The 24296-nt window shown below is 34.3% G+C and overlaps 1 protein-coding gene across 1 annotated transcript; it reads right to left on the reverse strand.

Moving 5' to 3' along the window:
• Positions 1–376: 376 nt before the first annotated feature.
• On the reverse strand, positions 377–11904 carry LOC136028324 (heme-binding protein 2-like). Its single transcript, XM_065706095.1, has 5 exons — positions 11796–11904; positions 8078–8143; positions 7429–7558; positions 3136–3316; positions 377–655 (listed from the first exon to the last, which is right to left on the reverse strand). The coding sequence occupies exons 1-5, from the start codon at positions 11817–11819 to the stop codon at positions 460–462; spliced, it is 597 nt and encodes a 198-aa protein (XP_065562167.1). The 5' UTR covers positions 11820–11904; the 3' UTR covers positions 377–459.
• Positions 11905–24296: the final 12392 nt, after the last annotated feature.

The raw sequence follows: 24296 nt of genomic DNA on the forward strand, positions 1-24296 counted from the left end.
TCCTTTCTTATATTCTTTTTTGGGCCATAAAAATGTCCTTTGAAATTTGATGTGGGACCTCTATTTTTCTTGTAATAATTGATGGAATATCCCTATCCAAGAAAATACCAAACGTCTTTTAAGAACTGCTTGTCGTGAAGTTCTTTGTGAGTTTTTCAGAAAATTGAAGGACATCAAAAGAATTGTATTTTTGTTATAAGAAAAATATGTAGTAAAAGACGATCCTTTGCTTCTAATTGAACTTTGAGAGATTTTGGGGTCAATCCTTAAGGTAGACACCTCGAAGATTCATTGTGATATGCATTACTAGAGCGGAAATAAATTTGCGAGTACTCTAAATCGCTAGTCAGCAGTTTATATAAAATCGTCATGTTAGTTTCAACTGGAATACCATTTAATCATTAAAAATTGAAGAGAGCGATCATGTAAATTCAGAAGGATGTAATTAAGCAACCAAGGCTAATTTTTCTTAGTAGCTGCTACTCGGGAAAACCAAACTTCATTCCTTCTATCAACAAAGTCAAAGGGGGAGTTATAGCCAACTATGTACCACGGAGCATACTGGGCATCAGTGACGTTGTCTCTTTCTAGTGACTGATAAAGAGCATAACCTTCTGATATGTAATCAGCTTCATATGCATAGCCGGAGAATTGCCTGGAAGTAATAATAAAAGAGTAATAAATAAAAAATGTAAAGAAGAGACAAACAATCGGCTGTCAACAAAAATACTTTAATCATGAAATTTAAATTTAATAATCTTGAAAAAAAAATCTGAAGTCTATTTATTTTGTACATCAGTGTGTTTCATTGGGGCATGGGTCGCCAGGCACTGTTTCCCCGACTCTTAGGAAGTTTTCAAAGCTTTATTTTACATTGTTATATGAATCAGCGACCGTTTGACGGTATTCTCTTGCTTTATTATCCTGTTTTATTCTCTTGTTTTAGGTATTCTCTTATTATTTTTTTTGTATTTTGACCCCCCCCCCTGTTCTCTCAGTGGTAAGAACATCTCTAAAAACTGAAACGAAGAAGTATGTTTATGTACGACTTGCAGCTAAAAACTACAAATCAAAAATCTACAAATTTGGATTGTCTTTGGATATGAATTATTCTGCAACAAATTATGATTATCAAACAATTGTCCAGCCATTTTTCAAGATACCCTTCCATCATAGTAAACCCCCTCCAAGGTAGAACAAAAATTAAAAAAGTAGAACAGAAATAATTTTTAGTAGCGCTATATCACCCTGTTAACCATAAATTTCCTCCTCCCGAACTACTTCCAGAAATTCAAACAATTAATCATATCAGACATAGAAATAACATGTACTTATATAAATAAATTTTAAATCAAGCAAAAATTAAATTCAATGGTCAAATTAAATTCATAACGAACAAAATTACTACATACAGAGTCTGGCTGCTGCCCCCTTCCCAAACTGTAAGATCCTAAAGCGTATTAAGCCATTTCTACTTTACTGAAAACAGAAATGTATCATAAACGTTAGTTTAATATTAATAACATTGGAAAATAAAAAATAAACTACAGTGAAATAAAATATTGAGCAACTGATATTTCCAGGAATTAAGAGAATTATATCAATTATAATCAATTTATTTTCATTAGTTCTTTTCAGTCATTTTAATTATCCTGGTGATGTATTTTCTATTTTCCGGTGATGTTTTGAAAAACTAAATCACACTGTTCAAAATACATATAGTTCTAAGTAAAACGCAAATGACGCACTGGCCATAGAACTTTTACGGTTAGGGAATGGGAAGGGGGCAGTAACCAAAATTCTTTTTTAGTAATTTTTGTTTGAATGAAGTTTGAAGTGAATATTCAAATTATTTATGCTTATTTTAAGATTTATTTGTATCAGTTTTTATAATCTCTAAGTTTGATACAAATGTTTATTTTGATTTCTGGTCATTTTGAGGACATTTAAGTGTAGTTTCTTTAATATTAGTTTTAATAATAGTAGATTGTTCAGGTATTCTAAATAAATAATCGCTTCAATTATTAATTTGGCATAATTACGTAATTTTTTCCGATTCACGATTGGCTGAGTGTTACAGACACTTACCCTTTATAAAGCGAGACACTATTACTAGTACTCACGCGTACTTGTAGCGGGGCCAGTTAAGGACGCCTCACCCGGCACCTAGAAACTACGTATGATTGACTCACATTTGTCCCGATCTTTTGCCAACTCGTAAGCAAACCAGAGCCAGCAGCTCTCCCACTTTCTGCCAAACTTTCGAAATCCGCCAATGGGGTCGAGGTCGTATTTGGCAGTTGCCCACCAATTCTTCAATTGACCGCCAAGTCGCACGCACCAATCTGGCAACAGGGCAACTAGAAGCGCTTGCTTTATGATGCGGTCATTGGGTATTCTAAGAACATGCCAAGCCAACGCAGTATTTTCTGTTTGACAATCGTGGCGACAGATTCAATTTTGCAGCAGTGGTGGAGACTCTGCCGGAGCGTCGAATCCTCAGGATTTTTCGTATAAAGTAGTGGTCAAAGACTTCCAAATCATGGAGATGAAGTGCCTTCAATTAAAAGCAAGATACGACCATGCCCAAAACTTGAGGGCGATTACATTCTTGATTTCCCGTGACAGTAAAAAGGAAGAATTCACTGGTTTAATTTTGAAATATGATTTTTTTTTTAGATTTAGTTACGGTATGTCAAGATTTATTTAGTTAAAAGATTCAATTCAATGATTTTATAAAAATACGAAGCTGAATAGCTTGACTTCATTGTGGTAAATAAGATATAAGAGTTTGTTAGCTTTTCGTAGAGATAGATTGGAAACTTTATTTTAGTCTTTATGTCAGCAAATCTTCCCTACATCCTACAGATATATATACGTCTGTAAATACTATCTTTGGATACGGACCCTTAGGACTTTTCTAAATGTTTTCCATAAACAGTTTATAGATATAGTCCCTTAGGAGCTAAATAGTTAATTTTTCCAAGAAATGTATTGTTCTTGCTTTAACTTTAGATACCAAGATATAGGCAATGTCCCTACTACTGTGCTTTTAGAGAATGACGTACACCATAACACCATTATAACACCACCAACACATTATAACACCATCAACTTTGTAAGAGTGTCGCCTACCTTGAATAAAGTTCAAATTCTGGCCGTTCTTCAATAAATACAGCAGGGTTTGTTGGAATAGGTGGATTGGCCTGTAAATCATCTGGTATATAAAATGCACATGTAAAGGTTTGTTTGCAATTTGGTCCTTCTCCGGGTAGTACAAGGGTCGTGACTGGGGCTGTCATTGGAATTACAATGCCTAAAAATAAAGTCAGAGTGAAATCAATGAATGCTTTACCAAAGTTTGATGTTTAGTTTCCAAGCACTTTTTAGAAAGCAAAGAAATAAAATTCGTTTGAAATTGTAAAAATAGCCATACTGCCTTCAAAAGATGAAAATGCAATAATTCTAAGACCAAAAGCATTTCCGCGATTTGGTCAATTCATTTTTGAACAAAGATTTGGTATTTGGCATTTATCTCGACAACAAAATTTGTTAGTTTAACTAGGGTTGTAACTCATTTTTGCATGCCGACACCAAAAACATAATTGAAATTTTAAAATATAATAGAAATTAAAAGGCTACTCTTCCAAGACAGTAAAAATAAAAAGACCAAGGTTTTCCAAATTTGGGTATAATGGAGGAAAGTAGTTCTAAAATTTGCAAACTTAAGGTTCTGGTCTAGAATACTATGGTGCAAAGTTATATGAAGCCTCTTATGAGCAGTTTAGGAAGGGTTATGCATACAGGGTTACGGGAAAGCTTTGATCTCATTTGCTCAAGGAATTTCAGGATATTATGCCTAATCCTTTATTTTCTTCCATCTTTGGGTATTTTTGTCTAATTTTAGGTATATTCAAGTTACATCTCTTTGTTCCTTGAATCTTGTAAGGTAGTAAATACAGCGGGGGGGGGATTGCATAGCTTTAAAGATGTAGTTGAAAAGGGCAAGCTATACAGAAAATAAAATACACTATACTTTACCAAGAAGTGGATATTAAAAAAAAGTTTTAAGGGGAAGGGGATAGAATCCAAATTAACACATCCATTATCAAAATAGCATGCGCTTTTATAAATTTTGAAATTTACGAAAAAATTGTGTTTTTTTTAATGTTCAGACCTCAATCTGGATGGGGGATGGGTTACAGTGTACCGTAACCAAAAGCATACTTTAGAAGAACAGTATTAGGTTTTGGTCTGTTAAAATGTTTGTATTTCGATTTGTTTAAAGTTTTTAGACGAAAAGTGATATTTGTATTTGATAGCATGGTTAATTGAGTGCCAAAATTTTTGCCGAGTGACTTGACTTAATTCTCCTGCTGCCGTGTGGGGTTTGTTATTTTAATTTAGCTTTATCTTTGATGCAGTTTTGAACAATACACATTCCGCTGTCTTATGATTTTGAGTCTAAAGAATGGTTTTTTGTAAAATCAAATTCCATTTTGCTTCCTTTTTTGTTTCGCGAGTAAAAATGTTATGTATACATAAAAAAAAAAAAATTATGTTTCACGCAATGAGAGCGCAGCGGCGAGAATCTTTGGAAACTGCTGCACAGAAGGATATGTATATTAAAATACATTTCGTTGTGGATACTGCAGGTTATACCAATTTTTTTTCAAGTTGGCAAAAAAATGGTTAAAAATATCCTGGCTCTGATCATTTTCCCGCTATTGCTTGATATAAGAGTGCTGATCAAGCGCAGCAAATAGAATCACCATAATCTCCCATCTTTCCGTTTTGGTGATATTGGGCTGAGCCTACTTAATTCTTGTCTGACTAATCAGCCATGGGATAGTATCGTTTCTGAATGGGATTTTAACCACTCTTTTGATTTCTTTTAAGATTTAGCGAAAGAAGGTATCCTAAAAGTTTGCCATCAGAATCCATCGCCACATGCTTCGAAATGGACAGCACCTCTGAATCCATGGAAGACCCCAGATCTCCAAAAAATCTGGAAAAGGAAAAATTATTTGTGGAAGTTTTACAAGGCTTCATCATCTGCAGCTCATCATCAACAATTCCAATGCCTATAGGAAGGTCTCTGTCGAAAGGTCAAGTCTCAGGATTATCAAAAGAAATTATCTGAGTGTTAAAAGGATGTTAGGAAGACAAGACATATAATTAACTCGGTTCTTGGGCCTACTCCCCCTCTGTCTTCAGTTTCATCAATGCTAATAATCGATGTTAAAACTGCCCAAGGTGAAGAAAATGTTCATTTTCCTAATATAGGGAAGACGACTGCTTCTTCTATAAACTGTGCAACTTCTCGTTGCGAATTCGGGCAAGCCAGAATTCCTACAAGGGTTATCAATGCCATTCTGCCATCTATTTGGTCATGATTGGCTAAGCTTGTAAATCTGTCTTCCGAGAGAGGAGTTTTCCCTCAATCTCTCAAGCGAGCTAGGATTATAGTTCTGTATAAAGGAGATTCTTGGAGTGATCCTGATGATTAGAGGTCAATTTCTCTGTGATCTGTTTTCAACAAAATTTTTGAGACAGATACGCTAGCCTGGCTTCTTAGTTTTCTCGATGTAAAAGAATTTCGGCATGATTTCCAGTTTAGATTCTAAACAAATCTACGACAGAGCATACTTGTGCAGCTCTCTTTAAATTCGTTCATTTGGCAACAGATTTTGATCTTATCCCCGTAGCTTTATTTTTGGATGTTCTTAAATTTTATATTCTTTGACCCATTGGATTCTTCTTCGGAAAGTATCGCATATTGGTGAAAAATCAAATGCTTTCTCTGGGTTTGAATCATATCTTTCTGGTAGGCTTATTTCAATTGATCCAATTTTCTGGAGCCATTCTGAAATAGATTATTGTGTCCCTCAGAGATCTGTTCTTCACCCCGTTTCATTTCCGATTTATGTTAATGATCTGAGTTCGGAAGTCAAAAACACCAGCCTTCTACAGCTGTGTCATCCTGATGCTCCTTCGTATTCCAATCAATAAAGATTTTCTCGCTGCTTTTGCTGATGACACCACTCTTATGGTATTTCCAATCTGTATTCATTGGTCAATAGAGCTCTGAAACTCTTAACTTTGATTAACTATTGGATAATATTAACCTGTATATATTGGTGAATGACTGAGTTTCCTTTTTTTCTCCTTGGATTTAATCAGCTCTGCCAGTCAACTTTTTCAGTTTAACACGAGGCTTGATGATGACAGATTAGGTTACATTAAGTTTGGTTGGATTAGCTTAGGTTTTAAACCAATCCCGATATTTATAACCAAATTTAACCTAATCTAACCTAACCTAGAATAATCTAACCAAGCTTAAACTTTTACTATCATCGGTTGCGTAAAACGGAAAAAGCGGACTAGCAAAGCTAATTGAATTAAAGCAGAGGAAGGAAATTTCTGACATTCACCAGTAAATTATATATATATATATATATATATATATATATATATATATATATATATATATATATATATATATATATATATATATATATATATATATATATCCCTTTCGCGAGGTCTTCGGAATCCTCTTCACCTGATTTTGATGTGGACTTATCTGAATGAAATCTTTTTTCTTCAGTCACTTCTTCCTTTTCTTTTTTATCTTTCGTTTGTTTGTTCTTTCAATTTTGTCAGTAAATGCTTTTGAATTATATTGGCTTAATTGATTAATTGTTTAATATGTGTATGTTTAATTTTTTGTTACTCCTAATTTACGGGCCAGGGAGTCATTGTGGGATTTCTGATCGTGTGTTTTTTGAGTTGTTTTTTCGTTGTAAATGAATATATATATATATATGTATATCTAATATCTAACATATTTTGCGTAAAATATAATCATCACAAACCACGATCGGCCAACTTTAGATTTTTCAGTTAAAAAGAATGAAAAAAGTAACATTTAAAACAGACCAAGGATACGCATAAGGCAACGTAAAGCGATAAAATAAAAATTATACAAAATACAAAAGGAAACAAGTCGTAAAATGTAAGCAAAAGTGGGTAAAAAAGATTAAAAGAGATGATATCAAAAAGAATAATACAAACAAATAAATTAAATGAATAGTCTGGAGGACTTTCGCATAAAGTTAAACGTTCTTAGCACGAATAGTTAAGAGTTAAGGTAATTAGGTAAATTGTGAACCCTTTTAAAGAGTCACAAAGGCAATAAATTTTGTGAATCCTACAATTTGGAATAGAAGAGAAAAATAGAAAAGGAAAAATAAGAGAAAAAAGAAGAGAAAAGAGAAAGAGAAAAATAAAGCACTAACCTTCTTCATTGCCGCCATCAATATAACTGAAAAGGGTGTTGAATTTGTGGGTGTACAATTTGGAATAGAGGAGAAAAATAGAAAAGGAAAAATAAGAGAAAAAAGAAGAGAAAAATAAAGCATTAACCTTCTTCATTGCCGCCATCAATATAACTGAAAAGGGTGTTGAATAGGTCACCTCTAATTTCTTCAAAGCCAAAAGCATCCAGAGATGTGGCAACCCATTTCTTTGGATCGTAGCGTCTTACTTCGTAATCCTAAACAACAAAGATTATTAAAAATAATCGACAACATATGCATGAAACTCATGCTTAATCCTCAATATATTTTAAACGTGTTTATAAAAACAGAATTGCAAACAACTACTGGGCCATAAAATGTACCTCAAGCAAAATTTGGTTTAGCTAAACTATATTGAAATCCTTAACATATTTTGTACGTTAGACTGAAGATTGACAAAACTGAAATCTCATTTTTTGGGGCAGTTTTTGATCTTTGGAAAGACTCCAAGTTTCAGACTTTTGGGTTAAAGGAAGTTTTAGATTTAGTGTTAGGTATTTAGAGTTGAGAGAGGGGCGTAAATATTTTGTTTCTGGTACACTTTATTTGTTTCCCTTACAAGCCCTGATTTGACTTCGAATGTATTTAAAATTAATCTGCGAAAGAGCTTCTCTACAATATCTCGGGAACATCTAATAGTATAATAGGGAACATATCTTAATAGTACTATATATAAATAAAAACGCATCTAAGTAGGTATATAATAAAGGACATACCTCGCCCGTTTGTATGACTTCATATGTCGGAGTCTCAACTGCTGCTGACACGAAGGCAACAAGCAACTGAAAAGAAGAAAAATGTATAACTAAATTGCACATACAGTAGCTGATAGTCAGAATCCTTTTATATAGAACTTATTTATGTTTTCACTATCTGTTTATGGAATAGAAACTTGTATTTTCTTGACGACTATAAAATATGGATTTAGAAAAATTCAAGTACCCATTCCATAAAGAAAAATATTAGTTCATTAATTTTGGTTTAGGTAGCAAAAGGCCTGCTAGGTAACGATGGGCCTCTTTTTCCTATTGCTTTTTCGAGATGAATCTCGGTTTATTGTGATATCTTTATATCTGCTCGAAAAATGTTCATTCCCGCTGGATTCTGCAAAATTTTTACTACCAAAGAATATAATAACTTTGTAAACCACATTTTCTGTTTTTTAGATCTGAAAATTGTTTTTCAATTTCTCCACTTCGATTTTGACCAACTCAAACCTTCACAGATTCGACAAGCGTTATTATTTATTACCACCGCTTTTATGACCTTCGAAGACGATGGTTTCTTAGTATGTGACCAGATGGCTACTATTGACAAGATATTGTTTACGAGCCAATAATACAACTGGCTACAAAACTAATTTCTAGTTTTTGAGATTTCAAGATCGACACATTTTATCAAAAAAGACAAATTTTTGGATGCTTACGGGATACATTCATGAACGAAAGGGATGGCAACCCGTTGTCATCTTAGAGGTACCTTAAACTAAGCACAAACATTAACCTGAAAAGGTGTTTAATGAGCTTGGTAGCACCCACTGACCAGGTAGAAACGTAATAGCGTACAATTTATCACAGGTGTTGTGTTGTCAAAGTTGTTGCTAAAGCGCATCGGCACGATATTGTGACTTTGTGTGGGGAATTTAACGCTAAAGTTGGAAATGATGCCTCCTATGCCCCAGCTATCCTTGGTAAGCATGGACTGGGGAAAATCAATGATAATGGCGTAAGTTTAATTGACTTCTGTGCGACTCATGTACTTATCGTCGGCGCATTATGGTTCTTTCATAAACAAATACACAAATATACTAGGAACCCGCCTGATGGTGTAACAAGAAATGAAATAGACCATATTTTAATTGCCAAACACAGGCGATGTTGTTTAGAAGATGTTAGGACCTTTCGAGGTCCGGTCGGAATTGCCGACTGCTATTCCGACCATCAACTTGTTGTTGCTAAGTTTAAGCTGAAACTAAAAACTGTCATAAAGCCCCAGCGGTCAGTAAAAAGATTTAATGTGAGAAAACTGCAGGACCCGTATGTATTACAAAAGTATACATCTACTTTGTCAAGTAAGTTTTCCATGCTAAGGGACGAGTTGTCAATTGATAATCAATGGGAAAAGATCGTCGAGTCCCTGAAAGAAGCGGCACAAGAAGTTGTGGGATGTAACAGGAAGAAGAAAGAGCAATGGATATCTGAAAATACCTGGGATATCATTGATCAAAGGGCAGAAGTCAAAGTTCTCGTAGATAGACATGAGCATAACACGACATGCACTAAAGAATATCTTGATGATTTAAAAGCGCAGTATAAGCGTCTCAATAAACAAGTCAAAACACGGATTAGGAATGATAAGAGGGTGTTCCTCGAAACTATGGCTGATCAGGCTGAAGTAGCCGCAAGGCGGGGAGATAGTCGTACTGTGTACGCTATAACAAAGGAGCTTGCGGGTATTTTGAAGGCTTTTTCAACCCAAATCAAACAGTTCGTAGTAACGAACTGTAGTAAGGAGTAACCCGGCACAATAGTAACCAAAACTCTAAAAAATGGAATTTTGATTCCAATAGCTACATCAAAAGAATTGCATTTTAATGCTGATTTTAAACATACAAGTTTCATCAAGATTAATCTTACCCGTCAAAAGTAACGAGCCTGAGAAAATTTGCCTCATTTTAGAAAATAGGGGGAAATACCCCCTAAAAGTCATACGATCTTAACGAAAATCACTCTATCAGATTCAGCGTATCAGAGAATCTTATTATAGAAGTTTCAAGTTCTATCTACAAAAATGTAGAATTTCGCTTTTTTTGCCAGAAGACAAATCACGGATGCGTGTTTATTTGTTTTTTTGTTGGTTTTTTTTTTTTTTCCCAGGGGTGATCGTATCAACTCAGTGGTCCTAGAATGTCGCGAAAGGGCTCATTCGAATGGAAATTATAAGTTATAGTGCCCTTTTTAAGTGACCAAAAAAATTGGAGGGCACCTAGGCCTCCTACTACGCTCATTTTTTCCCCAAAGTCACCGGATCAAAATTCTGAGATAGCCATTTTATTGACCATAGTCAAAAAGCCTTATAACTATTTCTTTGGGGACGACTTACTCCCCTGCAGTCCCCGTGGGAGGGGCTGCAAGTTACAAACCTTGACCTGTGTTTACCTATAGTAATGGTTACTGGGAAGTGTAAAGACGTTTTCGGGGGGATTTTTTTGGTTTGGAGGGAGAGTTGAGGTGGGGAGTTACGTGGGAGGATCTTTCCATGGGGGAAGAGACTTTCAATGGAGGGGCGCAGTATTTTCTAGCATTATTTAAAAAAACAATGAAAACATAAATATGAAATAGCCTAAACTTCTTACTCAAACAATGCGTGTTTACTATTTTAATTCAAATTATTTGAAATTCAGTTGAGTTTTACTGTTTAAAAAAAAGGGTTGAGAGAAAGAGTCAAACTTTAGCGCAAAGAACAGGGCGTTGATGAGGAAGCAGCCCCTTTCATATACGAAATAATTTCTGTTCGTTTTAAGTTTTAATGTCGCTCCTTACTTTCAGTTAAAAAAAAATTGTTTTTTTTATTTAATATCCAAAAAAATGCCAAACAAAATTTTCATATAATAATCAACCACTGAGAATACAATCAGTCTTAAAACGTGTTAATTTATTTATTTCTCGCACAATAGCGAGACAACTAGTAAGACAGTGTTGAGCTCCCAAACAGGGGCATCAACTGAGGAAAACTTAGGGAGAATAATCTCAAAAATAAATAGAGGGGATTTTGTTTTTTATAATTTTACAGTGAAAACACAAAAACGGAGATATTTTCAATTAAAATACCAAAAAGGTTTTTTTTTACTTTAGGGAGCTGTGGAATGAATAAAACTAGTCGGTAATACTTCACGCCCTGCCCGTCACACCAATTGATGTTCCTGGTCCCAAATTTACTCCAGAACTTACACTGAAAGAATACCGGATTGTAATTTTGCGGAACGCCCATATACACTGCCATTGAGAATTTCACTGCGCAAGCACATGCAACGTGTACAGTTCGTGTTATGGAGGATAAGAAATTTGAATTATCTCCTTAGTTCAATTTAACCCGTTGAAATAAAATAATAATTATTCATTATCATATCTCAAAACTTTCAAGGGTAGTTTGGGGTATAAAATAAAAAAACTTACTTATTTTTATTGTTGATTTGAATATTTTACGTCCATTTTGCCTATCTCCCCCTCCACCACTAATTTATCACCATTTCCGTCTCTCCTCCTTCGCCTAAAGGTGTCCATAAGGAATTTGTTGTCTTTTCCTAAAGACTATAGTGTAGGATTGTCATCCTTGGCCTCAGGAGGCTTGTTTTTATTACTTTTACTTATAAATTTTATTTACATGATTATTGGTTAGATACTTTCAAAAAAAGATCAATAAAAAAGAACTCACTAATAGTGCAAAAAAGCTTCTCATTTTGATGAATTTTGCTTGCCGACACTTTAAAGTTTGGAGTTGATCTTTCAAACAATTTCTATTTATACTGCTGGTTATGCAATAAACAATTGACATTAAGATATCAAAATTTCCACTAGAGATAATCTGAGTATTTGTTTTTCTAATATAAACTAAATCACCATGACGAGCTACCAACAGCAAACTGCGTTTGATTATAGTTCAAATTCATAATATAGTTCAAAATACTAGATTGTATAATATATTTCAAACTCGTAATATGCATTTTTATTAAAGTAGTAACAAAAATTAGGCACTACTAGCTAGTTTTAAATCAAAATAATAAATACATCTTAAGCGCAGCCAAAGACAATGATAGTAAAAACTACGGAGATAGGTTACTCGATTGTAGATTGCCCTTTCAACTGTTTCTTTAAGAGTTAAAAGTGGATGAAGAGCCCCCTTTAACGCTTTTTTTATCCACAAACCCATTCAATTACCCCCTAACGACATCCAGTTAATATTTTCAAATAGCAATTTCAATCTAAAATAGTCGGAAGTACTAGTAAATATACCTCCAGGGATAAGATAATCTCTAGCCCTTTTGGGGCAAGGGCGGAAAATTATGAAAAATGGGCACTGTTAACACATAGATTTTATTATAGGGAAAGGAGTGCGTGTTCTTTTTTGGTGTTCGAAAAGGCTATGGGTATTATTAAGAAACTTCCGTGGGTGATGTTAATCTATATTTTGAACGATATGCACCACCAAATTGCACAGAGGGCACGAATGTATTATTTTAGGAAAACAGCCATCCTATTCAAGTGGACGACACATTTAGCTTGCAATTATATATCATCTAAAACACAGGCTCAAATCCTAGTGTAGCGAAATCCTCAGTTCCGGAACGGGGGGGAGGGGTAAGGGGTATGGCTCTGCAAACTAAGCCACCTGGCGTGCTGAGAAAATGAGCTTTGAGGTCCCGATAGATTTGGTTCTATCCCTCCAGAAATTATAAATAATGGATGCAGTGATAGCTGCAATATAGTAAAAAGCAAATAAAGGCCCATAGTAACCAAAAGTTTAAAAACACTTTTTGAAGAAAAACTGCCTAGTAGGAAAAAATTGCTAATTTAAGATTGATAACTAGATTCTCCATCATTGTAGAAGTAAAGTGTTTAGAAACTAAATTTTTATAATAATTAAAAAAAAAAGATGAATCTTGACGTTTTTGCTCGGGTCAGTTTTTCATTTTTGACACCTTTTTGGTCAATTCATTTAAGGTCTACTAAGATGGTGAACCTGGTGAAGCAAATATAACAAAAGTACACTTTCTTTGGAGAAGCTCCAAATTTTTTGTAATAATCGAACGGAAAATTGCAACAGTAATGAAATATTTTAAATGTCATTTTAACCATGTATTTAAGATTCGATTAATGTTTTTCAATTTTTTAAAATCACTACATTTTTTCATAGAGGAAGGTATTTCGGTAAGCAATGGTATTCTTACCTTCAAATTCTAAAAGAAACCAAGCATAATGTACCCCTGACTCTTTGTCTGACAAAATACCAGACTTCGTAAGGGAAACCTATGAACAGGGGCGTACTTTGTTATGGGACAGGGGGCGGCAACTGCCCCCTGCAGACCTCGGTTTGCCCTCCACCCTTCCCCCGAACCCACTTGTGAAAACTACGATTGTGAAATCTTGTGAAAACTTAGAAAAACCTGCACAATTCAAGCATCAACAGAAACAGATCAATTTTTAGTACATATGTACCTTTATAGTACTTTATAGTGCTAAATAGTACCTTAATGATACCAAGTGTTTTATTTTTTATTTTTTAATGTCATTTTCACTTGATTTGGAAAAATTGGCTCCAGATTTGGCCCTCCTACCCAGGATTTTCACGAAATTACGCCACTGCCTAAGACATTGCATATGTTTTACAAAGTAAAACATACTATGCATGCATAGTGCTCTATTTTAACAAAAACTTATAATACTGTTTTAGTTTCGTCGCCTTAAAATATAAATATTTGCAAAGTGTTTATTATTTATATTTTCAAAACCAAAAAACGAGTAAAATTTCATATTAAATCACACAGTTGTCATAATGGAAGTAAAGAGCGAAAATAAAATTTAAAACGAACAAAAATTATTGCTTCACTGTCTATACAAAACATATCCGTAATATTGGTACAAATAAATTGTCTATAATGTTTCCCTAAAATTTTAGAATTCTTAAAAACTACCGCTTTACTGCAACTACAAAATTGACGAAACAAAATAAGATTAGGAGCAGGAGACAAGTATCAAACAGTTCGTGGTAACGAACTGTAGTAAGGAGCGACCCGGCTCAATAGTAAACGAAACTCTAAAAAATGGAATTTTGATATCAATAGTTACATCAAAAGAATCGCATTTTAATGCTGATTTTAAATATACAAGTTTCATCAAGATCAGTTATACCCATCAAAAGTTAAGAGCCTGAGAAAATTTGTCTCATTTTAGAAAATAGGGGTAAACATGCCCTAGAAGTCATACAATCTTAACAAAAATCATACCGTCAGATTCAGCGTATCAGAGAACCATATTGTAGAAGTTTCAAGCTCCTATCTACAAAAATGTGGAATTTCGCATTTTTTGCCAGAAGACAGAACACGGATGCGTGTTTATTTCTTTGTTTTTTAGTTTTTTTCCCAGGGGTGATCGTATCGACTGAGTGGTCCTAGAATCTTGCGAGAGGGCTCATTCTAACCAAAATTAAGAGTTCTAGTGCCCTTTTTAAGTGACCCAAAAAATTGGAGGGCACCTAGGCACCCTCCCACGCTCATTTTTCCCCAAAGTCACCAGAAAAAAATTCTGAGATAGCCATTTTATTCACCATAGTCGAAAAACCTAATAACTATGTCTTTAGCGACGAAAACCTCCCCCGCAGTCCCCGTGGGAGGGGCTGCAATTTGAAAACTTTGACCTGTGTTTACATATAGTAATGGTTACTGGGAAGCGTACAGACGTTTTCAGGGGGATTTTTTGGTTTAGGGGGGAGATTAGAAGGGGGTACTTGTGAGGATATTTCCATGAAGAGACTTCTCATAGGGGAAGAGAATTTCAATGAAGGGGGCGCAGGATTTTCTAGCTTTATTTGAAAAAATAATGAAAAAATAAATTTGAAAAGTTTTTTCTACTGAAAGTAATAAGCAGCATTAAAACTTAAAACGAACAAAATTTTTTATGCATATGAGGGGTTTACCTCCTCGTTATACCTCACTCTTTACGCCAAAGTATTTTTAGTAATTTCAACTATTTATTCTGCGGCCTTTGTGATTCAGAGGTCATTCTTAAGGAATCGTCCAGAAATATAAAACGTCCAGAAATTAAAAAACGTCCAGAAATTAAATAAGAAAAACAAGTTTTTGTAACGGAAAGTAAGGAGCAACATTAAAACTTAAAACGAACAGAAATTACTTCGTATATGAAAGGGGCTGCTTCATCGTCAACGCCCCGCTCTTTACGCTAAAGTTTTTTACTGTTTTAAAAAGAAGAGTTGAGAGAAAGAGTCAAACTTTAGCGTAAAGAGCGGGGCGTTGAGGAGGAAAAGCCCCTTTCATATACGGAGTAATTTCTGTTCGTTTTAAGTTTTAATTTCGCTCCTTACTTTCCGCTACAAAAACTTTTTTTTTTTATTTAATCCTGTACAAAGACAAGTTCATTATAAGGCTCTCAATAGTACTTCACTGATTAAGATGGACAAATTTTATACGGGGCTCCCTCGGCGTCAATAAAGTTGATAAAGTTGTCCACAAATTTAATAAACAGTATTCCTCGCATGACTTCGTTCACTTTGTTTTTGTCGAAAAAAAGTTGAATTTCTTAACTTTTTCAAGAAAGTTAAAAAGCTTTAGCCAGTTTCAGAAGACTTCTGAAAAATTTCAGATAAATCAAATACACATAAGTCTATGTATGAATCTTTTGGTTAATAAAGGAATGAGGGCTAGACTAAAAAATATTTTCATCTAAGCTTAACTAATTAAAAGGAAATAAATGCTTATGAAGATGGTTTTCTTTGCTCCATGTCAGATTAATTCAGTTGTTTGCTATTAAAAGTTTCTTGATAGTCAAAAAGGTGAAATTCTTGTTTCACAAAATTTATGGTGCGCGATTTCATGAAAAACTTGGTTAACTTTGATGACATTGTGGGAGACCTGCAGTAGTTCCCTCAATTCTCCCAAAACTTCAACTAAGATCAGTTGTCAGTAAAGTGCTAGCTTTCCATAATTTTGCCAATTTAGGTACATTTTTAACTTACATAAATATAAACATTGACAGCTCTCCAAGATCTTCCATTGGCTGTGTGTGACAAGAAACAACTCCTTGTTGTTGAAGATGGATGGCTGTAATTTACCTGGATAGTGAGTTGACAATAGAAGTCCCAAAAGTGTGCTTTTTATTTTTGATACAACCCCATTCTCGAGGGGTTTCGAAATTTCTTTTGTGAACAGATAAATACAGCGATCATCATCAGTAGAGTTACTAAAATATTATACTTAAAACTAGCATATTTATACGCAAAAAAACTCCATTTTGAGGGGTTTGAGCTCTCTTTTGATATTCCTATAAATTTGTTTTAAAAATAATTTTTTACTATTTAAAACAATCGAAATAATAGTTAAATTCCCTAATCAGCTACAAATGGTAATTTTTTCCCACAAGAAGGTTTATTATAAATACGTTTAAGAGCTTTTCGTTACTACGGGCCATATTTGTTGCAAGGTACTGTGTGTGACAAGGGAAGCTCAGGAAAGATTAGCAGTCCTAAACCCGTCAAAGTAAGAATAAACGGATTAAGGACCTGCTTTCAATAGATAAGATGAGTATTTCTTTATTCTGATAACAAATAAGTCACCGTGACAAGCAAATAATGGCAAACCGCGTTTGATCAAAGCTCAATTTCATAATAAAAGTTATTTACTTAAGTAGTTACATAAATCAGTTGCGATTAGCTCCAATTCCAATTCTCGATAATTAATCCTGACCCAAATTTCAATAATGAATATGTTTCTATGCAAAACGCCTTTTCATAATGGTTTAAGTGGTCATTGGATGGCAATTATTGAAGCTACATAGATGACAGTGGTCACATGGGGTTCTGAAACACGGAGGAAGATTTGCTATAATTACCTCCGTATATGAAATTGATTGTCCGCAATCCCTCGCTCTTTACGCTAAAGTTTGACTCTGCCACAGTTCTACTTTTTAAAACAATTAATTTACTTTAATTTACGTGGATAGTGAGTTGACAATAGAAGTTGTCAATAGAGTTGACAATAGAAGTCCCCAAAGTGTACTTTTTATTTTTGATACAACGCCATTCTCGAGGGGTTTCGAAATTTCTTTTGTGGACAGATAAATAGTGGCCATTGGATGGCAATTATTGAAGCTACATTGATGACAGTGGTCAAATGGGGTTCTGAAACACGGAGGGAGATTCACTATAATTACCAAAGGAATTTGTCTACGGACTGTTTTGGATATCTTTACCACCGACCGTATTTCAAACAGTAAACTGGGCAAAACAAATGGTTACATACTGGTTTCTAGGAGTATAATAAAAGAAGGGTTGAAATGGCTAAGACCTGGCTCTAGGAGTTGAAATGGCTAAGACCTTCATCCGTTCTTCGGATGAAGGATGATAGATTACCATTGATTGTGCTTTTTGGCCAACCCTCTAGGGCCAATCAAACTTCAGGTCGTCCCCGGATGGGGTGGGAGGAGATTGTATGGAAGGATTTAAAGAAAATTAAGAGGGAGGATTTGAATACATTGAGATGATTCAGAACTTTACACAGCTATGATGGCTGCAGGTGGGCTGGTGGTGCAATAAGTTATAAGTAGGTGCCAATTATGAGCCCATTAAAGCCAAAAATGGACATAGTAAGGATCTAAGAAGAGATTTTTTTCCATAGAAAATAGGGAAATGTCCTCTAAAGTATGTTCCCACTGTCCCTTCTGGGAAGGATTGGTACTTAAATAAAAAATTGCTTCCAACTTAGCGTGATTAGCACAAGAGAAATGCTTAAACCACCAAAGGATGAATCTAAGAAAAAAATTGCCATTTATGCTTCAACGCAAAAATTGAAGTATTTATTTTCCAATTTCTTTCAAAAGGGGAATAACTGTAAATTGACGAGGATCTCTTGCAAGAGAATTTCTAACCTAGGACCAAAATGAAGGCTAATGTCTGGGCAAGATGAACTTTTGAACCCAATTTTATGAGACCTGTTTTGGTAAGGGTATTGTTTCTACGGAAAATAGGGTTATTGATTATCTAAAAAGTTTAAGTTGAACCTGAATCAAAAAAGAGTATTTCAATTAATCTTAATAATAAAAAGCTTATTACAAAATGGAATTGATAGGAATTTAGTGAAAGGACCTGATGCCTTTTGAACATGCTTGCTCAACACAACCTTGTTACAGTAGGGGGGAAATTTGAATTTATTCGATCGGGCAAAGATAAGAAAGCTCTGTATCTTATTTGGCTTCTCTTTTCAGCTTGTGTATTATGGTCCTAAGCTGTAGCTTGCAATTATCAAATTTTGACTTTTTGCTGACTTTTTTTTTCATTTTTCACATCCATTTGATCGAATCGTTTTAGGTCTCCTAAGATGTGGATATCCACAAAACAAAAATAACCAAAGTATACTTTCTATATGAAGTCAAAGCTCCGAAGCTTTGGTAATAAAAAGCAGAAAAAATTTAGTAGTAGTCACGTATTTACTATTACATTTTTTTTGTAAATTATATTAACTGCGCATTTACGGATCGATAATGTCCTTCAGTTTTCTAAAATATCTAAATATTTCATAGAAAACAGTATTTTATAAACAACGCTATATTAATTTCAAATTCTAAAATATACCGAGGATAATGTACCCCTTGGACTTGTTGCTTAGAGAAATTTCAGATTTGTTAAGGGGAAGCCTAAGAGGAATATGAAGTAAAACATATGTATTACATTGTCAATATTTGTAAAATCTAAAAATAAGCAAAAATTAATTTTAAAAAACTGATGGAAGTGAACAGCGACAATGAAAGTTAAAAGGAAGAAAAACTTTTGCTTATCAGTCTCTGTAGCACATGTCTACAGTACAAAAAAACTGACGTGTAGCATTTCCCTGAATTTGTAGAATTCTGAAAAACTACTGATTTACCGAAAGCACCAAATCGACACAGCAAAACATGATGAAACATCGACACAACAAAAATCGACACAACAGCAGAAAACCCTGCAGAAAGTAACAGACTAGTTTATAAAGCTCTCAATTGTCTCTTTCACCGGCCAGAAATCAGCAAATTTTAGCATACAATGTTATTTCTTTCAAGTATCAAACAGTTCGTTGTAACGAACTGTAGTAAGGAGCCACTCGGCTCAATAGCAACCGAAACTCTAAAAATGGAATTTTGATGCTAAGAGATACATCAAAAGAATCGCATTTTAATTCTGATTTTAAATATATAAATTTCATCAAGTTTAATCTTACCCATCAAAAGTTAAGAGCCTGAGAAAATTTGCCTTATTTTAGAAAATAGGACAAATCGCCCCCTAAAAGTCATAGAATCTTAACGAAACCACACCATCAGATTCAGCATATCAGAGAACCCTATTGTAGAAGTTTCAAGCTCCTATCTACAAAAGTGATGAATTTTGTATTTTTTTGCCAGAAGACAAATCATGGATGAGTGTTTATTTGTTTTGTTTTTTTTTTTTGTTTTTTTTCCGGGGTTGATCGTATCGACCCAGTGGTCCACAAAAGTGATGAATTTTGTATTTTTTTTGCCAGAAGACAAATCATGGATGCGTGTTTATTTGTTGTTTTTTTTTCCCGGGGGTGATCGTATTAACCCAGTGGTCCTAAAATGTCGCAAGAGGGCTCATTTTAACGAAACTTGATACGGTGTTCTTTTTAAGTGACAATAAAATTGGTGGGCACCTAGGCTCCCTCCCACTCACACTTTTTCCCAAAGTTACAAGAGTTCCCCCAAAGTTCGTCTTAAGTTTTAATGTCGCTTCTTACTTGCAATTAGAAAAACCTGTTTTTTATTTATTTAATCATTACTAAGGATCATAATCGTTAAATATACTGCTTACAACAGAAACCTGTCGAAGTAAGAGTAAATAGATTTTCCAGAAAAATTTTCAATCGATAAGATGATGCTTTTTTTCGGATAGCAAGGACGTCATTGTGACTAGCGAGTAATAATAGATAATAACAGTAGTAGTAGTAATAAGATACGAGTCTTAATATAAGTAATAATAATAAGAATTTGATCAAAGTTCAGTTTCTTAAAAAATTATTTACTTAAGTAGTTAGTAGTTACATAAAGCCTTATTGATACATAAAGCTCCTGGCTCAGATTCCAATATCGATGATAAATTGTGATTCATGTCCCGATAATAAATATGTTTATGAGAAAAGCAAGGATCAATCCGTTTTGGCCAACCATCTATGGCCAAACTATCAATTATCAAACAGTTCGTGGTAACGAACTGTAGTAAGGAGCGACCCGGCTCAATAGTAAACGAAACTCTAAAAAACGGAACTTCGATGCTAAAAGATATATCAAAAGAATTGGATTTTTATGCTGATTTTAAATATATAAGTTTCATCAAGTTTAGTCTTTGTCATCAAAAGTTACAAGCCTGAGAAAATTTGCCTGATTTTGGAAAATAGGGAGAAACACCCCCTATAAGTCACAGGATCTTAACGAAAATCACACCATCGCATTCAGCGTATCAGAGAACCCTACAGAAAAAATTTCAAGGTCCAATCCATCGAATTTCAAAAATAGAAAAAATAGAATTTCATATTTTTTGCCAGAAGACAGATCACGGGTGCGTGTTTTTTTTTTTTTTTTTCAGATGTCATTGTATCGACCAAGTGGTCCTAGAGTGTTGCAAAAGGACTCATTCCATCGGAAATGAAAAGTTCTAGTGCCCTTTTTAAGTGACCAAAAAAATTGGAGGGCACCTAGGCTCCCTCCCACGCTCATTTTTTCCCAAAGTCAACGCATCAAAATTTTTAGATAGCCATTTTGTTCCGCATAGTCGAAAACCATAAGAACTATGTCTTTGGGGATGACTTACTCCTCCACAGTCCTTGGGGGAGGGGCTGCAAGTTACAAACTTTGACCAATGTTTACATACAGTAAGTGTTATTGGGAACTGTATTGACGTTTTCAGGGGGATTTTTTTGGTTTGGATGTGGGGTTGAGGGGAGGAGTATTCATTGGCGGAGTATTTCATGGGGGAAGAGAAATTCAATGAAAAGGGCGCAGGATTTTCTAGCATTACTATTAAAAAAACAAACAATGAAAATATAAACATGAAAAAGTTTTTTCAATTGGAAGTAAGGAGTAGCATTAAAACTTAAAACGAACAGAGATTATTAAGCATATGAGGGGTTCTAAAAATACTTTAGCATAAAGAGCGAGGTATTTAGGAGGAGATAAATACTTCGCTCTTTATGCAAAAGTATTTTTAGTAATCTCAACTATTTATTCTACGGCCTTTCTGATTCAGGGGTCACTCTTAAAGAATTAGGACAAAACTTAAGATTTAGTGTGAAGAGCGAGGTATTAACGAGGGGACAAACCCCCTCATATGTATAATCAAAAATATAAGAATATAAAAGTTTGTTACGTAAGTTAATTCTTAAGTTACGTATATTTGTTACTAATAAAAACGTTCGTTAAAAATTAAAAGTTCTAGTTGCCTTTTTAAGTAACCGAAAAATTGGAGGACAACTAGGCCTCCTTCCCTACCCATTATTTCTCAAAATCGTCTGATCAAAACTAATAGAAAGCCATTTAGCCAAAAAAAGAATTAATATGCAAATTTCATTTTAATAATTTATGTACGGAGAGCCAAAATCAAACATGCATTAATTCAAAAACGTTCAAAAATTAAATAAAAAAAACTAGTTTTTTTTTAGCTGAAAGTAAGGAGCGACATTAAAACTTAAAACGAATAGAAATTACTCCGTATATGAAATGCGTTGTCCCCTCCGCCATCCCTCGCTCTTCACGCTAAAGTTTGACTCTTTGCCACAATTCTACTTTTTAAAACAATTAAAAACTTTAGCGTAAAGAGCGAGGGATTGCGGAGGGGACAACCCATTTCATATACGGAGTTATTTCTGTTCGTTTTAAGTTTTAATGTCGCTCCTAACTTTCAGTTAAAAAAAAGTAGTTTTTTTTATTAATTTGACAATGAAAGATCATAGAGGGGAGATTATTGGGATGTCAACCAATTAAAACCGAAAACGGATGATATAAGGATCTAAGAAGTAATGTTTTAATGGACAGCAAAATAAAAGAATTTCCAGCATATGACACTCTCCCCTCCTGAGGGAACTTGAAATATTTCTTTTCAAAACTTGCATGTTAATAGACACTTTATGACATACCAAAGTATTCTACAGTGCAATAATTCTTAAATGACGAAAAAAAGAAAAAGAGAAAAAAATGAAAAAGATTTAATCACTTTCAGACTCTGTAACAATAAATCAAGTTTTTGCAACAATAAATCAAGTTTTTCCCATTATTTATATGATTTTGAAGATTGACATTAAATAAGAATGGGTGCAAAGGTAGACATTAAAAGATCTGAAACTAGATCTTATAGTCCAATCTGGTAGTTCTGGCCTGTTTTTCATGGTCGTTCAGCCAGGAAGTGCTATTGGAGGCTGTTGTCTAGCCATCCTGTGTTTTCACAAAATCTTGCTGTTCACCTGCCCCAGATTTCTCCAGTTATCCATTTGAAACTGGGGCAACTCAGACTTAGCTTAGATTAACGACATTAGCTCCCTTCCACACAAAATAATCAGCTACACCAACACTCAAACCCTGTCCTCGCAGACACAGGATTGGAAGTCTAGCACTCTAACCATCCGGCTGGGGACCTCCATTATACCCATACTTGTAACATTATACCTTTTTTGTAATTAACTAAGAGATTGCTGCAATGCAACTTTTGACTATCCAACTTAGCGACTTCTTAGCGACTTAGCACTTAGCGACGATTTCTATCAAGAGGAGAATAAGGGTGTTAAAGCGATGTAAAATGAAGAGCTAGTCATAAGGCCCTCCCTAAAACTCTTTGTGTCAGAAAATCAGATTGTATTAATAAAGAAACACTTATTTTGAATATTTCAAAATTTTCGGTCATTAGTATCATATATATATATATAACTATAAACCAGCATTATAAATATAATAGCAAAAAAAATTAATCAATAAATATTAAAACTTAAAACGAACATAAAAACTCCGTGAATGAGGGGGCTGCCCTTTCCTCGGTACCCCTCTTTGATTTTCTGTTCGAATGAGGCCTCTGAAATGTAGATTTCTGATACGCTGTATCTGATAGTGCGATTTTGATTAAAATTCTTGAACTCCTAGGCGGCTTTTCCTGCCTTTTTCTAAAATTTGACTTGTAGCCTTGACGGCTCAGGCTTGATGGGTAGCACTAAACTTAATGAATATCATATTTTTAGGATCAACATAATGAGCCAATTCTTTTTATATATCTATTAATATAAAAAAGTCTTTGTTTTAGAGTTTCCGTTACTATTGAGTCGTGTCGCTCCTTACTTACAATTTGTTACCCCGAGCTGTTCGGAAAATTTCAAACTGATGGAATTTTCACTCTGCGATTGGCTTTTGTTTTGACTCCGCCAAGAACCAAAATTTTTCGTTTTGTCAACATCGCATTTTCAGTTGATAATTCTCGATAAATACATAAATGTTTTTGCTTGATTATCGGAAGAGAGTGTTAACTAAAATGGTGCCTGCTTGTTCGTTATCTTGGCTGTAGCGTACAAAAAAGAAAAGAAATAGAATTGTTTATAGGTAAAAAATACGAACTTGCAAAGAATTTCAAGTGTATTTGCAGATAGTTGTCTTCGAGAAAAAGCAACTCCAAAAAATACCGTACAGATTGTAAAAAGAAATTAGTAGAAAGTAAATAGTTTAGCAAATTCAGTACTAGATAAGTAGTTTTATCACTAACTTGTTGAAAGGTGACACTATTTTACAAAAATATATATCCAGTAGAGAAATATTTTGTTTTATGTAATAAATTTGCAAAATATGTTCCTTTAATGTCCCAAATTTCTCAAATGTGTCCCTTATTATGTCAATGTTTCCCAGCACAAAGGAGAGTATCCTTTGGATATAAGCTATGGCCAGTAAGGTCCTTGCTTCCTGACTACTAAGGTCCTTGCGTTGACCCTCTAGCGTGTTGTTACACTCAGATTCAGTATTCATGTCTTGCATTACCAAGCTGAGGTCATACCTGCTGCGCTACCTCAGGACGTTATCATAAGGTAGCCTTAACTGTTCATTTTGTCAACATTGCATTTTCAGTTGATAATGTTCGGTAAATATATGATTTTTCGCTTGATTATCTAAAGCAGGAGGTGAGTGTTAACGAAAA

This window comes from Artemia franciscana, chromosome 6, assembly GCF_032884065.1.
Source record: "Artemia franciscana chromosome 6, ASM3288406v1, whole genome shotgun sequence".
In the NCBI taxonomy this organism is placed as follows: domain Eukaryota; kingdom Metazoa; phylum Arthropoda; class Branchiopoda; order Anostraca; family Artemiidae; genus Artemia; species Artemia franciscana.

Coding starts and splice junctions, on each gene's coding strand:
- LOC136028324 (XM_065706095.1), bottom strand. CDS start 11,819: ATGAGAAGCTTTTTTGCACTATTA. Junction 8,144..11,795: donor GAAGCTTTTTTGCACTATTA/GTGAGTTCTTTT, acceptor TCTTCTTTTCAG/TTGCTTGTTGCCTTCGTGTC. Junction 7,559..8,077: donor AAGTCATACAAACGGGCGAG/GTATGTCCTTTA, acceptor TTTGTTGTTTAG/GATTACGAAGTAAGACGCTA.